Source organism: Dipodomys ordii, unplaced genomic scaffold (genome assembly GCF_000151885.1).
Source record: "Dipodomys ordii isolate 6190 unplaced genomic scaffold, Dord_2.0 Scaffold18, whole genome shotgun sequence".
NCBI lineage: Eukaryota > Metazoa > Chordata > Mammalia > Rodentia > Heteromyidae > Dipodomys > Dipodomys ordii.
The window spans coordinates 7622984-7637687 of record NW_012267234.1 but is presented as its reverse complement, the minus strand read 5'-3'; the positions used below and the strand labels follow the sequence as shown (position 1 = coordinate 7637687).

The following is a 14704-nucleotide window of genomic DNA, read 5'->3' as shown; positions in this document are numbered from 1 at the left end:
TTTTTTTCTGCTTATGTGGTGCTGAGGAATCGAACCCAGGGCCTCATGCATGCAAGGCAAGCACTCTACCACTGAGCCACCTTCCCAGCCCATGTCTCTGGTCTTATAGTGAGAGAGGTATGTCTCACTTGCAGACATATCTCCATTCTCACACCAGGCCCACCTAAAGAGGGGTGAGTGCTCACACTGTTGTCTTCGGGGCTCAAATGGTGGAGTGTCCCACCCACTATGAAGTGGGGGGATATGAAGGTGGGGTGGTGGTGGTAGTATCCCTGCATAGCTGCAGAACCCTTTACTGGAAAGGACTTAGAACCATAGATTTCTCTCATGCTACTGGAGATCTTCACATCCCTGGCCCTGTTTCATTAGTGAGAAAACTGTAACCCAAAGAAATTCAATTCTGTCATAGCTTGGAAAAGAACACAGTTTTGCCCACACCTTGATTCTAGAACTTGATCTCCAGAGCTATAAGATGATTACTTCAGGCCTCTACTGTAATTAACAGCAGTAATAGGAAATGAATTCAGAACAGACCTAGGAACTGACTAGTGCTTAAAGAGGCCCAGTGAGAACCAGGCAGAAGAGAAAGAATATAGGCTGTATGCTAGAGAGGACTAAAAAAATGTTTTGAAAACTTTAAAGGGGAAGGTATTGGGATTAGATCACAATGCATTGGTAAAAGGCTAGTAGACATCACTAACCTGTGGGTCTAGTTCTGAAAGGATCCCTAGAGTAACAAGCAGACTTTCTGAAGGACTCTCTTAGATTGAAATGGACAGTGGCTGTGCTGGCCATGTGAGTAATGGACTTGGCTTTGGGGAAAGAAGGCCGTGTTGGTGAAGTAGCTCTGAAGAGGCTCCTTAACAATTTTCTGTCATCTGCTAGTAATGCCAGTTATAGCAAACGGCTGGGTTGTGCTGTATTCTTCTAATAGTTTGCCACATTGTGGTCAGTTATCATGCATGCTTCATTTGTGGGGGAGTACTGTTGTGTCTCATGTGGCCCACAGATGTGGATCTTGAGTCTCAGTAATCTGGTGGACAAACCTGGGGCCATTAGGCACAGTATTATCCAGACTTGAAAGGATCATTGTTATTGGTCATCACTGGCTGCCCTTCATCTGTAGCTCTTCACAGACGAGAGGAATAGTGCTGCTGTCAGGAGCCAGAGCGTTTACTGAGTTGATACCTAAGAAATGGGCATTCTTTTTTTTTTTTTTGGTCAGTTGTGGGGCTTGAACTCTGGGCCTGGGTGCTGCCTCTCAGCTCTTCAGCTCAAGGCTAGCGCTCTACCACTTGAGCCAGCCACAGTGCCACTTCTGGTTTTCTGAGTGGTTTATTTGAGATAAGACTCTCATGGACTTTTCCTGCCCAGGCTGGCTTTGAACCATGATCCTCATATCTCAGCCTCCTGAGTAGCTAGGATTACAGGTGTGAGCCACCAGCACCTGGCAGAAATGGGCATTCTTGTACCCAGAAGAGCTGTTTGCCTGAGATCAAATGATCTGGGAACCCCAGCTAGAGAAAAGCCTCTTCACTTTGGTCTGGTAAGCTTAGGAGTTGGGTTTATTTATGCTCAGAGCAGCACAATGTCCTCTAAGCCAGGTGGTTTCAGCATGTCTGGAAAATTGAGCATATGCCTTGCTAAGCAGATGTTCTACCACTTGAGCCATGTTTCCAATCCAGGCTTTGGTCCTTCTAAAGCCAGTCCTAATTCTCATTATAGTTTCCTTGTGGTGCTGAGAGAGTTATAAGGAAAGAGCCACAGTTTCAACTTCATCCTAGATTTGTTTAACCAAGCGGTTGCTAGCTAAAAAGACAGGAAAGTTAACTGGGTGCCGGTGGCTCAGGAAAGTTAATTGGGTGCCGGTGGCTCATGCCTGTAATCCTAGCTACTCAGGAGGCTGAGATCTGAGGATTGTGGTTCAAAGCCAGCCTGGGCAGGAACATCCGTGAGACTCTTATCTCCAGTAAACCACTAGAATACTGTAAGTGGCGCTGTGGCTCAAGCGATAGAGCTCTCGCCGTGAGCTGAAGAGCTCAGAGACAGTGCCCAGGCCCAGAGTTCAAGCCCCATGACTGACCAAAAAAAAAAAAAAAAGACAGGAAAGTTCAGGATACACAAGGCTACATAAATGCTGTGACTTTAAGGAGCCATTTCCTTCAACTCACTGGCCCACACTCAGGCAGAGTTTCTCTTTGACCCTGTCTCTTCAGTCATGTCCTGGTTCCTTGTCAATCCTTGGCCCTGTTTTCTGTCCCTTCTCTCTGCTGCACTTCTGTGCCTATTGCCCCAACAGAGTGTAGCCTTGCTTTCTGAGGGCTTCAGGTCTCAAGTATCTGGCTCTCTGACCTTTCTTCCCAGGAAAGACCATCTGGTTATGCTGGTTGTGACATGTGGAGTGTATATCCCTTTGCCCGTAAACCATACATCTTCCTGAACCTTGTTTAGTGGATTCACTGTATAAAACCGAATCCACTTCAGAGATCTTGCTGCTACTTTTAATAATTTCTATGTTGCTTTTTTGTGTGTGCTGGTATTTAAACTTAAACTCAGGGCCTTGTGCTTTCACTAAATATTACAATTTTTGAGTTAAATTTTGATTTTTTTTTGGGGTCAGTTGTAGGGTTTGAACTCTGAGCCTGGGCACTGTCCCTGTGCTCTTCAGTTCAAGGCGAGCGCTCTACCACTTGAGCCACAGCACCACTTTCAAATATTCCAATTTTTAATGCTATTGCAAATTAATTTCCAGGACTAGGGATTTTTTTTTTTTTTGGTGCCAGTTCTAGGGCTTCAACTTGAGGCCTCCTACTCTCATTTGGCGTTTTTACTCAAGGCTGGTGATCAACCACTTGAACCACACCTCTGCTTCTGGATTTTTGCTGGTTAAGTGGAGATAAGAGTTAAATGGATTTTTCTGCCTGGACTGGTTTTGAACCTCAATTGTCAGATTTCTGCCTCCTGAGCAGCTAGGATTACAGGCATAAGCCACCTATACTGGCTTAAGGGCTAGAGATTTTTATCTGACTGGTACAGCACTTATATAGTATGGGACAGGAATGAAAAGTTAGGGAAAAAGGGGGAGGGATGAAGAGTGGGGCTTCCGTGTGCTTCCACCTTTGATGGACCCAGGGCATTATCCAAACAGCTTTCCTACAGGAAATTTTAATTAGTGTGTTTAAAGTAGGCATGCTAGAGTTAATAGGATCACACTGAATGAGAGGTGGTCATAGTCTGACTGTGCAGTCTATGTAGGAGGTGGGGGTGTAGGTTATAGATATGTATAGTCTCCCTTAGGTAGATAGTCACCAGGCAGAAGCAGTTGGATGGACCATGTGAAGGACTAGGGGAGCATGGAGTTGGTGCTTCTCGCCTGAGAACAAGATGAATTCTTAGGTCACATAAGTGATAAGAATACACTGTAGCACCCCAGGCAGGGGTCAAGGGCCTTGTGCCCACAGTTAAGAACCTAGATTCTTTACTTCTGAGTGAATCTGCCATGATAGACTTCTGAGGTCAGTTCTAGCCCTCTCCCTGACTGCTTTCTAGTGAGTCCCTTCCAAGTTTTGGTTCCTGACTTAGCTGCTCAGACTTACTGCCTGGAGTTATGACCAGAATGTGCTTGATGTGCAGCAAGACACTCTATGAAGTGGCTGTGTGAAAGGCCATGCCCATGAGTGCTGACTTAGACTGTTGGAGATGGAAGGTGGGGGGGGTGGTTTCTGTGACTGACATGTTCCTCTCTCAATTACATCATTTGAGCTATTGCTGTTCTGTTCACCCACAGGTTGGGACAAACATTCTTATGGTTACCATGGTGATGACGGGCATTCCTTCTGCTCTTCTGGGACTGGCCAGCCATATGGTCCCACATTCACCACAGGAGATGTGATCGGCTGCTGTGTCAACCTCATCAATGGCACCTGCTTCTACACCAAGAATGGCCACAGTCTTGGTAGGTACATAGGAGACCTTGGAGGATCTGTCCTGTGGAACTACTTTAGTTGGTTCAAAGGCAGGCCTTGAAGTTAAACCAGTGTCACAGAGCCTCTGCTGAATTCTGGGGAACTACAGACATTTTTAGCCATTCAAACCCTTTTTTTAGGTGAGTGGAGTGTAATAGAGGAGAGCAGAGAGGGTAGCCATTGTTAATCTGTCTAGTCATCAGGTTTAATAAGCCTGGGTGTTGAGAGGGCAGCAGTACTCTGGTCATGATCCTGGCTTGCCTGTGGCACTTGTTAAGCCAGCATTAGATGAGAAGTGTGAGGATCCCATGTACATAGTTGACAGTAGTGGGTGCTTGCATTCCTATGCCCTGGCCCAGATGTGGCCAAGGTGCTGGTTGTTGTGGAGTAACAATGAGGGTTGCAGGACAGAAGGTGAAGACAGGAATCAGATGGAGACAGATCTCTGGCCTGTTCATGGTTCATGGGCAGCACCCTTGGCAGAATTACACTGAGGAAGTCTTTGAAATAAAGAGAGACAGGATGGAATAGAGAAAAGGCCAAAGGAAGGGACAGGTAGCCTGAAGTAACAGTAGCTATGGATGTAGAAAGTGGGGTCAAACACAATAAAGGTCCAGGAGCAGCCTGGCAAGGCTTAGTGACAGATCAGGTGTGCTTTCAAGAAGGAAAGGAGCTGGGTGCCAGTAGCTCATACCTGTAATCCTAGCTACTCAGAAGGCTGAGATCTGAGGATTGTAGTTCAAAGTGGGTTCAAAATGGGCAGAAGAGTCCCCGTGAGATTCTTATCTCCAATTAACCACTCAAAAAACCATAAGTGGGACTGGGAATATGGCTTAGTGGTAGAGTGCATGCCTAACATGCATGAAACCCTGGTTTGATTCCTCAGTACCACATAAACAGGAAAAGCTGGAAGTGGTGCTGTGGCTCAAATAGTAGAGTGCTAGCCTTGAGCAAAAGAAGCTCAGAGACAGTGCCCACTCTAAATTCAAGCCCCAGGACTGGCAAACAAACAAATGCAGAAGAGGATTTGTGGCTCAGTTGGTAGTACACTAGCCTTGAGCACAAAGAGGCTCAGGCCCTGAGTTCAAGCCCCATGACTGACCAAAAAAAAAAAAAAAAAAAAAGGAAAGGCAGTCTGGGCACTGGAGGCTCACGCCTATAATCCTAGCTACATAGGAGGCTGAGACCTGAGGATCGAAGTTCAAAACTAGCCCAGGCAGGAATGTCTGTAAGGTTCTTATCTTAGAAAACCAGAAGTGGTGCTATGGCTCAAAGTGGTAAAGCACTAGTCTTGAGCAAAAAGAGCTCAGGAACAGTACCCAGACCTCAAGTTCAAGCCCTTGACCGAGCCCCCCCCCCCCAAAAAAAAAAAAAAAAAAAGAAAGGTAAGAAGTGGCTGGACTAGTGGAACATAAACCAGAAGGAGTACAAGAGTATACCTATCAGCCTATGGAGAGGATGGGGCCTGAATGGTCCTTTGGAAGGCAGAACTATCTGTGCACATGTAGAAACTTAGCATTAGAACTTGAATGAGGGAGACTTTGACTCTTCTAATGCTTTGCCCTGGCAGGCACTGACTAGTATGTAGCCCCAAGGTAAATGCTTTAACTGTTGGGCTTGCCTGCCTAGCCTTGCAGGGGTCTCTGGTTTGACCATACCCCTAGAATGATATAACAAAAACAGGTGGCAGCACCCTGCCAGCTGTACCCTAAACTCTGCAGGAAAGAGCAAGGCATTTTCTTCCTCAGAGGTTTGTTTCTCCTGGTTTGGGGCAGTTGCACACCATAACTCAGAGCTGGCAGGAAAGGCCAGGGAGCTAGGTTGCTCAGAGTTTGGCTTGAACTCAGGGTTTTGCGCTCTCTAGCTTTTTGCTTAAAGCTGATATTAAAACACTTAGCCACACCTCCACTTCTGGCTTTTGCTGGTTAATTGGAGATAAGAGTCTCTTGGATTTGACTGCCCAAGTTGGCTTGAAACCACAGTTCTCAGATCTCAGCCTCCTGAGTAGCTAGGATTACAGGTGTGAGCCAAAAGTACCTGGCCATAACCTAAAATTTGATAAGAATGTTTGAGTATGTTTTTATAAAGGTATTGATAAAATTTCAGAAGGGGACAAGTCTAAGATTTGAGTTTGTTCAGGTAGACACCAGCCATTTATGAATCAGTTTTGTTGGCAGGAAACCTAAGTATGTGTGTAGGTTTTTTTTTTTTGTTTTAATTTTCATCTGGTCCACAAGGATATTATTGAGACTTTACTAAAAAATAGATACAGCGTATCCCCTGATCATGGAATGAAGCTGGAGTGGCAGATGCTTGCTGAATCTTCTCTTGTTCCTGTTTCCTTCTCATAAACCACCTTATCAATAATGTGCTTCATACTCTAAGCCTGTCCTCTTTCGAGAGGCAGGATGGCCTTTCTTGCCTCTGTCCTTCCTGCTCCCTTCCTCTGTCACAGTACTCGCTTTGTGTGCCATTACTCAGTTGTCTGTGTCACATGTCATCTCTTTCGCTGGATTTGGAAGCACTTTAAGGACCTCACTTGCAGCTGTTTCTCCAGTCCTATTTACAAGGCTGGCTACTGAGAGGCCTCAGCATATACTTAGAGGAGGAATGAATGAGTAAAGGGAGGCAGGAAACAAGTTGAGTTCACAGGTGGTTTGTGTGCTTTAAGCGTTATCACACAGCATTGTGCTCTTACAGGGGTCCTCCATTCTCAGCCTCTATATCTGACCTTTGACCATCTGGTCCAGGTCTCTCTCTTTGTTTTTTTTTGGTCAGTCGTGGGGCTTGAACTCAGTGCTTAGGCACTGTCCCTGAGCTCAAAGCTAGTTGAGCCACATCTCCACTTTTGGTTATCTGGTGGTTAATTGGAGATAAGAGTGTCATGGACTTTCCTGCTCCTACTGGCTTCAAACCCCAATCCTCAGATTTCAACCTCCTTAGTAGCTAGGATCACAGACATGAGCCATCACCACCCTGCCTTTTTTTTCCCTCCCTCCCTTTCTCAACAGGCTCTCCAAGTCCTGGCCCAGGGCTCTTCATGTCAGTAAATTTGACTAGCCTTTGTTCTTGAATCTTGATATAGTCATTCTTCTTGTGGGTCAACTTAGTTCTTGCTATTACAGTGGCCTTGCAAGGCTAACAGGGAAGGGAGCTGGAGGAACACTGCTGTGCAGTGGTATGAGGAGGGAGTTCTTTTCTTATCTTGGAAGTACCTCAAGGCCTTGTCTTTCCTGAGTGCCATGTGGCAGTGCTGGACAGGCCTTAATATTCATTTTCTGCCCAGAAGTGTGACAGTTGCTTCACCCTGTGGCCCAACCACAGCTAACCTGGACCTAGACCTTATGGTTTATGAAGCAGCTTTCACAGACTGCCTTGTGTTCTTTTTTCTTTCTTGAGGTGAAGGATTGGTGTTACCCCATTCTGCAGATGAACCCAGAGAAGTTGAGTAACTTACCAAAGGTTATACTACAAATAACTGATGGAGCTGGACTCCTTCCAGGGTTAAGTGAGCTTCCTCACTAAGCCCAGGAGTGAGCAAAATCCTGACCACTCTGAGATCGTTGAGGGCAGATTGGAGAGTTGCTGAGGGACTGCTGATCCTGCATGTGGGGTTCAGAAGTGACCTTGGGCAGTAAGGCCTTTGGGTTTATGATTTTCCCCCGTTAGGGAGCAGAGTAACTTAGCAAAAAAGTACATCATCTGTTTCTTGGTATTTCATCCATAAACGAGTATTAGAGGCAGTGTGCCTCTTCCAAGGCTTTTCTGAGAGAGCTATGGCCTTATCTGTTCTTTCTTGCTAGATTTCTGGTTCTTTTCTGGATGAAGGCTGGCCTGGAGGAGTAGACTGGGGATTTCCAGGGGGTCAGCCAATTGAAAACCTCTCAGGCTCAGGGGCTTATCAGAGATATAGACTTTATCTTAAAATTAAAGGGCTATGAGGTGTTGGCAGAGGCTCCCATAGCCCTGCCCTTACATTATTTCTCAGTTTGCCAAACATGAGCATTTTGATGTATATTCTGAGGCCCTACTTCTTCCACTGACAAATCCAGCTTACAGCTCCTTAACCATAAGGACATCTGGACATCCAGCTCCTTCTCCTGGCAGGAGATTTTTCAGGATACACAGGCCATTGTTGACTGGAGGGTGCCAACTTGGAGCCAGTGAGGAATGAGTGTGGTCTATATATACACTGTCTGTCTCTACTTCTCTATCAGCGTAGCCATGACACTGGAGCATCAAACTCACACTAGAAATTCATTCAGATCCACTACTTCTGGCAGCTCTGTGATTGTTGGCAGTTCATTTAACCTGAAGCTTACTTTCCTTGTCTGTAAATTGGGATAAGAATGCCTGATCCCCAGAATTGGTATGAGGTAATGGATGACAGAAAGTCTAGCACCACAATTGGTTTTTGCATAAACAGTGATTTGGTCAAGAGGAGCATCAGTCCTGAAGGGCCTGAAGAGGTAGATCTTTTCTTTTAGTCTTTTTTAGTACATTTTCCTTGAGAGATTAGGAGAGCTGTGGATAGTTAGCTAAGCATCTGACTTCCTCTTTGGGGCCTAAAACTGTCAGGCCAGGTACTTGGCCATTACACACCTGTAGTGGCAGAGAAGAGCAAGAGACTGGTCCTGTCTAGTGGCCTGATTACTGTTTCTTTCACCCCACAGGTATAGCCTTCACAGACCTACCGGTAAGTACCACCAGTGGGCCTGCCCCTTCCTGGGCTATTGGGGGCTGCCTGGGATGGGGTGTGGGAGTACCTGTAAGTGCACGGTGTGGAGTCTGACCCTTTCCTCAACCAGGGATGTGTGCTGTGCTGTCAGCTTGAGGGTACCAATGGGGGGTACCTGCTGGTCTTCCTCTCTCTCTCCAGCAGCAAGGCCTGGTCTTCCTCCACGACTCTTAGCAGGTGACAGAAATTTGTGGTATTTCCAAAAGCAGCTGTGGGGTGGGTAGGGTGGAAAGATGGTGGTGGAAGAGAGTAGCTCCATGGCTTAGCTGGCTGAGCCAGCTTCTTGTGGCTTACAGCCATGGGCTGGGTACAGAGGATAGGGAGCTATTTCTGAACTATTTAGGAAGCCATTTCTTGAATGTGACCATCAGAAATCCCTGGGGCAACCCAAGGCCCTCAGGGATCTCCATTGCCGTCATGCTGGGTCCCCCACAAAGTGAGAGAGAGAAGCCTTGTGAGGTTTCTCCTCTTTAAAAAGGATGGGGTTAGATTTGCCAGGGCTTATAAGTTTGGGGCTGTCTTTACCTCTTGTTGCCAGTACTTGACTATGAGTCACCAGGCACCATCTCATGCAGGGCCTCCACCCAGAATGCAGGGAGCCTGGCCTGACTGTATGTGCTCTGACTGGTTCTGGAAGGAAGGAAGGTTCACTGACTATGTTGGCTGCTGTGAGATCCTGGATACCCCATAATGCTCTAGGGAACATCCTTGTGATCTGAGGGAATCACAACCTATTACAGCATCCAGGGTCATGTTCAGATCTCCTGTGTATGGATTGGAATCCCTCTCATCCACCTGAAGACCCTAGAAGGGACCTAGACAAAGAAAGAAGGGTTAAGGGCTGGGAAGGTGGCTCAGTGGTAGAGTGCTTGCCTTGCATGCATGAGGCCCTGGGTTCAATTCCTCAGCACCACAAAAGAAAAAAGCCGGAAGTGGCGCTGTGGCTCAAGTGGTAGAGCGCTAGCCTTGAGCTGAAGAGCTGAGGGACAGCGCCCAGGCCCAGAGTTCAAGCCCCACAACTGGGCCCAAAAAAAGAAAGAAAGAAGGGTTAAGATAATTCTGACCCTGGTTGGGGAAGAATCTAGGTGTGGAGACATGACATGAAATGACTGGACATAAGTGAAAGCCGTATGCTGCCAAGTTCTAGAAAGTATAGGAAATTACTGTCCCTGTGGGCAGTGATGGGTCAGAGAATATTGCTGGAGGTGGTGGGCTTTGCCTGTGGTATAGAGGATGAGAGGGAAAGAAAGAAAGGAGAGCTCATAGAGGGTTGAATGAACCCAGCCTGCCAAGAAAAGGTACATGGTACTCATGAATGACATATGGTCTAAGAATGGGAAGGAAAGAGTAGACTGGGAGACCCCGGAAAGATAAGGTACAGTGACTTGGAGAAGGCAGATGAGGCTCTAGGCAGTGGTGATGGGAGTCACAGGAGGCACAAAGTAGAGTGACCTGGCAGATACTGCTCATGGTAGGGGAGAAAGTGTGGGGAGCCCTCATTTCATTGGCTGAGTGATCCCATCACTGGAAAGGCAAGAGTTTCTCACTTCCCCTTTGCCAGCCTAGTACCTCTCACCTAATCCTTTGTCTGCTCTTTTCTTCCCTCCTCTTTTGTTTCAATTCTGACCCTTCTTTCCCCCCTTCATGTAGCTCATTTTTTTTGTATGTGTGTGGCCAACGAGTCCTTATCCCTGGATATTTCTGAGAGGAGCCATCATACATCCCTGCAGCTCACTTTCATGGACATGTCTGCAGGGTTGCTGTCTTAGATAAGTTCTAGAAGGGACTATTGGGCCGTGGGTACACAGTGGCCTCTGATGCAAAGCAGGAGACTTCATATTGAGCCTTGCTTGCTTTTCTTTTGCTTTCTCCCTTTAAACTTTGGGGTATAGTATCTGATAGGGAGGTGGGCCAAATGTAGCTTAGCTCTACCACCTCCTGTTTGGCAACTTTCTTCTAGCACTAGTGTTGGCTGGCAGGAGCCATGGAGGTAAAACAAGGCCCTGCTGCCCCTCAGGGCCTGACTGACATTCATTCTCCTCCTCAGGCCAACCTCTACCCCACCGTAGGCCTCCAGACACCTGGGGAGATTGTGGATGCCAACTTTGGGCAGCAGCCCTTCCTGTTCGACATTGAGGACTACATGCGGGAGTGGCGTGCTAAGGTCCAGGGCACCGTCCACGGCTTCCCTATCAGCGCCCGGCTGGGTGAATGGCAGGCGGTGCTGCAGAAGTGAGTGTCAATCTCCCCCATCTGATGCTCGTGTAGGTTGCTTTTAGGAATTCTGTAGAGGACTGTGCTTCCTGGAAGCATTCCTAGGTGATTCAATGTTGCCTGCTTCCTTCTCAACGTGAGCTGCTGCTGGTTAAGCATTTGCCCCTCAGCCAGTGTTTGGAAGGCTTCTGTGTTTAACAGCAGCAACTGTGTTCCTCCCAGGCCTTTTTTTGTGTGTGTGCTAGTCCTAGGGCTTGAACTCAGGGCCTGAACTCTTCTGGCTTTTTCTGAGTAGTTTATTGGAGATATGAGTCACAGTGTTTCTTGCCTGGGCTGGCTTCAAACTGCTATCTTCAGATCTCAACCTCCTGAATATCTAGGATTACAGAAATAGCCACCAGTACCCAGCTGTCTCTCTCAGGTCATTTTGCAGAGGATGTTGTAGAACCCCTTGTGGTCTATTCCTCTGTGGATGCTATTTTCCACCATAGGAAGTATCTACTCACTCTGGCCTGAGGAAGTCATACCTGTGGTCAGACCACAGGTTAGTATTCTGGTAAGTCTTATGCATCCACATCAGTGGTGGCAAGAGGAGAGTTCCCTCAGACCAGCCTTGCCAGCTCCTTGACTGATTAATTCCAGACTGTCCTGGAAGCTAGCATTACTGAGACTCCCATGGAGGCCAGGTTTGAGGTTTTTCTTCAAGTGGCCAGCTGCAGTCCTAAGTGAGACAATGACCAGTACCCACTCTGCTAGGAAAGGGGGTGTTAACTTGGCTCCCGAGGGTGCGAAGGGCTTGGCTAGCCCTCATCCTTGCCCTGTAGAGATACCGGGGTGCCAGGGTCCCTTGTGTGAGATTGGGATGTATCCTGGGTTCTTTACGAAACTTTCCTTTTCTTGAGAAATTGTTATTAAGGCAACCCTGACTGAGGGCTAAGGCACAGGTAGATGGCCAGGCAGCCCAGGCACCTCTGGTTCTCAGCCCTCAGTACAGATGAGAAATGTTTCTTCCCATGATCAGGATAGCACTACTTCCCATAGCAGGCTTGTGAGGAGGAGTGATGGAGCTACCTGGCCCCCATGTACGAGGGACATACACCTTTAGATTTCAGGGTGCAGGTTCAGCACATGGATGTTTTTGTTTCTGTGTGTATCCATGTGCCTATATGTGTTCCTAGGCAGTATTTACCAAAACTTGTATATAATTTGTGTTTTGTGGTTTCACATCGCTTTATTTAATAAATACTGGAAATGATTAGGTTTTTAGGAGACAAATTTGCCACAAGCTCTTTGGCTAGCTTCCTCTGTTTGATATTTCCTTTTTCTCATTCTTTGTTTTTAATTTTTTTAATTTTGTGGTGCTGAGGATAGAACTCAGGGCCTCACACATGCTAGACAAGCACTGTACCACTGACCCACATCCCCAATCCCTGCTTGCTTGCTTGCTTTCTTTCTTCCTTTCTTTCTCTCCCTCCCCTCCTTATAGGTGACCCTTTCTTACATAAAAAATTTCTCTAAGTAGAATTATTTTCATGATGACCTTTTAAGAAGTGGAATTCTTGGGACCGGGAAACTGCATTTTAGAGGCATCTAATGTTCAGCTGAACCATGTTTCTGTCAAAAAATTTCCCTTGTGTTTATAATAATAATAGTTATAATGATTACTCAGTATACTATTATGTAGTATAATTTCATAATAAAAGATTTTGTTTATGGACTTTATGGCAGACGCTTTATTAGTATTTTCTCATTTACCCTTTAAAATATGAAGAGAAACATAGACAAACATCTAGGCCTTCCACAGCAGCCCTTGAAGCGTTTGTGTTGAAAATGGCATCAGGCACATACATACCTAGTATTTACTCCTATTTTGTGGTGGTGGTGGTGGTGGTGGGGCTTGAACTCAGGGCCTGGGTGCTGTCCCTGAGCCTCTCTGTGCTCAAGGCCAGCCCTCTACCACTTTGAGACAGCTCCACTTCTCGTTTTTGTGGTGGGAGTTTCACAGACTTTCCTGCCCGGGCTAGCTCTGAACCACAATCCTCAGATCTCAGCCTCCTGAGTAGCTAGGATTATAGCTGTGAGCCACTAGCACCTGGCATATTTATGTCTGTTTACATCAGGCATGATGACTCATCTTTCTGCTCTCCACACATACATATACTCTCATATGCATGCACACATATACCACTGCTCAGACAGCTTCAGGTGGCATTGAATACCTACTGGACATGAAGCCCTTTTCCCAAAGATTGTGTTCCTGTTAGTCCTGCTGGTGTTTGTCCTTTTACAGCAAGATCACCCTGATATCTTCCCTTCTTGGGCCCTCCCTCTGTGGCGTATCACGGAATAGCTTTGGTTCATGAATTAGCTGCCATCACTGTAGACCCAGTTCTACAAAAGGGCAGGATCCCTGGAGTATGGGCAGTCCTAGAGGAGCTCCTGTGTGTTTGGCAGGTATGCATGCACCAGGCATGCTCTGTGTCTGGCAAGCTGCCATATACTTCTTGGCTGGTTGTCATTTCAGGAAGCCTTGGGTGAAACAATTGGCCGGCTCTAGGCTTGCTAGCATTTACCAGAAGACAGTTGCTCCTATGAGGTTTGGGGGCATCGTGTCCCAGAGAACTGCAGACATTCCTCCAGCCTGTGAGCACAGATGTGACCAACCCCTTTCCCTGCCTTATTGGCATGAGAACTGAGGCAAATTTTCATTTTGTTCCAGTCTTTTCAGTTCTGTGGGTATTATAACCTCCAAGATGTGTTTAGGGAAAACTGCATAGGGAAGTAGTCTGTTTCACCAAGAGGTCATGAGAAATATGGTTCTTGAGTGTCACCTCAAGCTCTTCCTTTCTTCTAGCATGGTCTCGTCTTACCTGGTGCATCATGGGTATTGTGCCACGGCCACGGCTTTTGCCCGAATGACTGAAACCCCGATTCAGGAAGAACAGGCGTCCATAAAGAACAGACAAAGTAAGGTTAATTCTCCACTACCCTTCTCTTTCACCTGTCCTTGATTCTAATCTCTGACTCATGCCAGCCCTGGTTAACATGTCAGGAGTCCAGTCCTCACCACTCTGGAGACTAGCCCAAGGCTAGTCCCAGACCCTGCTTTTGTTCCTCCTTCCAGACAGCACTGCCCACGTGAACAGCTAGAGGAAGGTGTCAGAGCAGCCTCATTAACCTCCACTCTGAAAGCCAGGTAGGGGTCTGGTCCTGGCACGGCTAGATCCTGTTCCTCTATGCCTGCTTCCTCCCTTCTGAGACCTGGATTCTACTCAGTCTCCTATTCATGGTCTTCCAGTAAGAGTGTTTGCATCTTGTGATACTCATATCCTATCTTTCCAACTATTTATTCAACCTTGGAAGTTCTGCTTATTCCTAGCCAAAGAGGACTTAATGGTCAGATAGAGCAAAGCTGATGCTCAGTGAAGGTGACTCTCTTTTCTTCCTGCCCCCCCTGGTCCTGCCATTTGCAGACAGCCTAGTTCTTTTTGGCCCAAACCAGCTTTCCTAGTATTCATATTGCCTGTGTACTGTGTGTTTGGTGCCCCATTACTAAGGGAAGTGTTGGCCAGATATCAGAGCCTGTACAGGAGATGATAGGAAGAAGAAAGACAAGATGATGTGAGTAAGTGGGTGTTTATGGACATGTGTGTCTGAGTGCCTGACTGTGTGTCTCTCAAAGACTACTGTCTCTTTATATGTGCATGTGTCTGTGTCTCCCAGAAAAACTGTGCTCAGCCAGACAGGTGGAAAGGGATCCCAGACTTGGGATCTATGGATGAAAGAG

At 46.8% G+C, this 14704-nt stretch overlaps 1 protein-coding gene across 1 annotated transcript in view; it reads left to right on the top strand.

The window, feature by feature from the left end:
* Ranbp10 (RAN binding protein 10) overlaps positions 1–14704 on the top strand; it is a 51830-nt gene that overhangs the window by 30832 nt on the left and 6294 nt on the right. Inside the window, exons 4-7 of the mRNA XM_013013026.1 lie at positions 3788–3955; positions 8639–8661; positions 10751–10935; positions 13772–13884. Coding sequence (XP_012868480.1) covers positions 3788–3955; positions 8639–8661; positions 10751–10935; positions 13772–13884 — 489 coding nt within the window. The remainder of the gene's footprint in view (positions 1–3787; positions 3956–8638; positions 8662–10750; positions 10936–13771; positions 13885–14704) is intronic.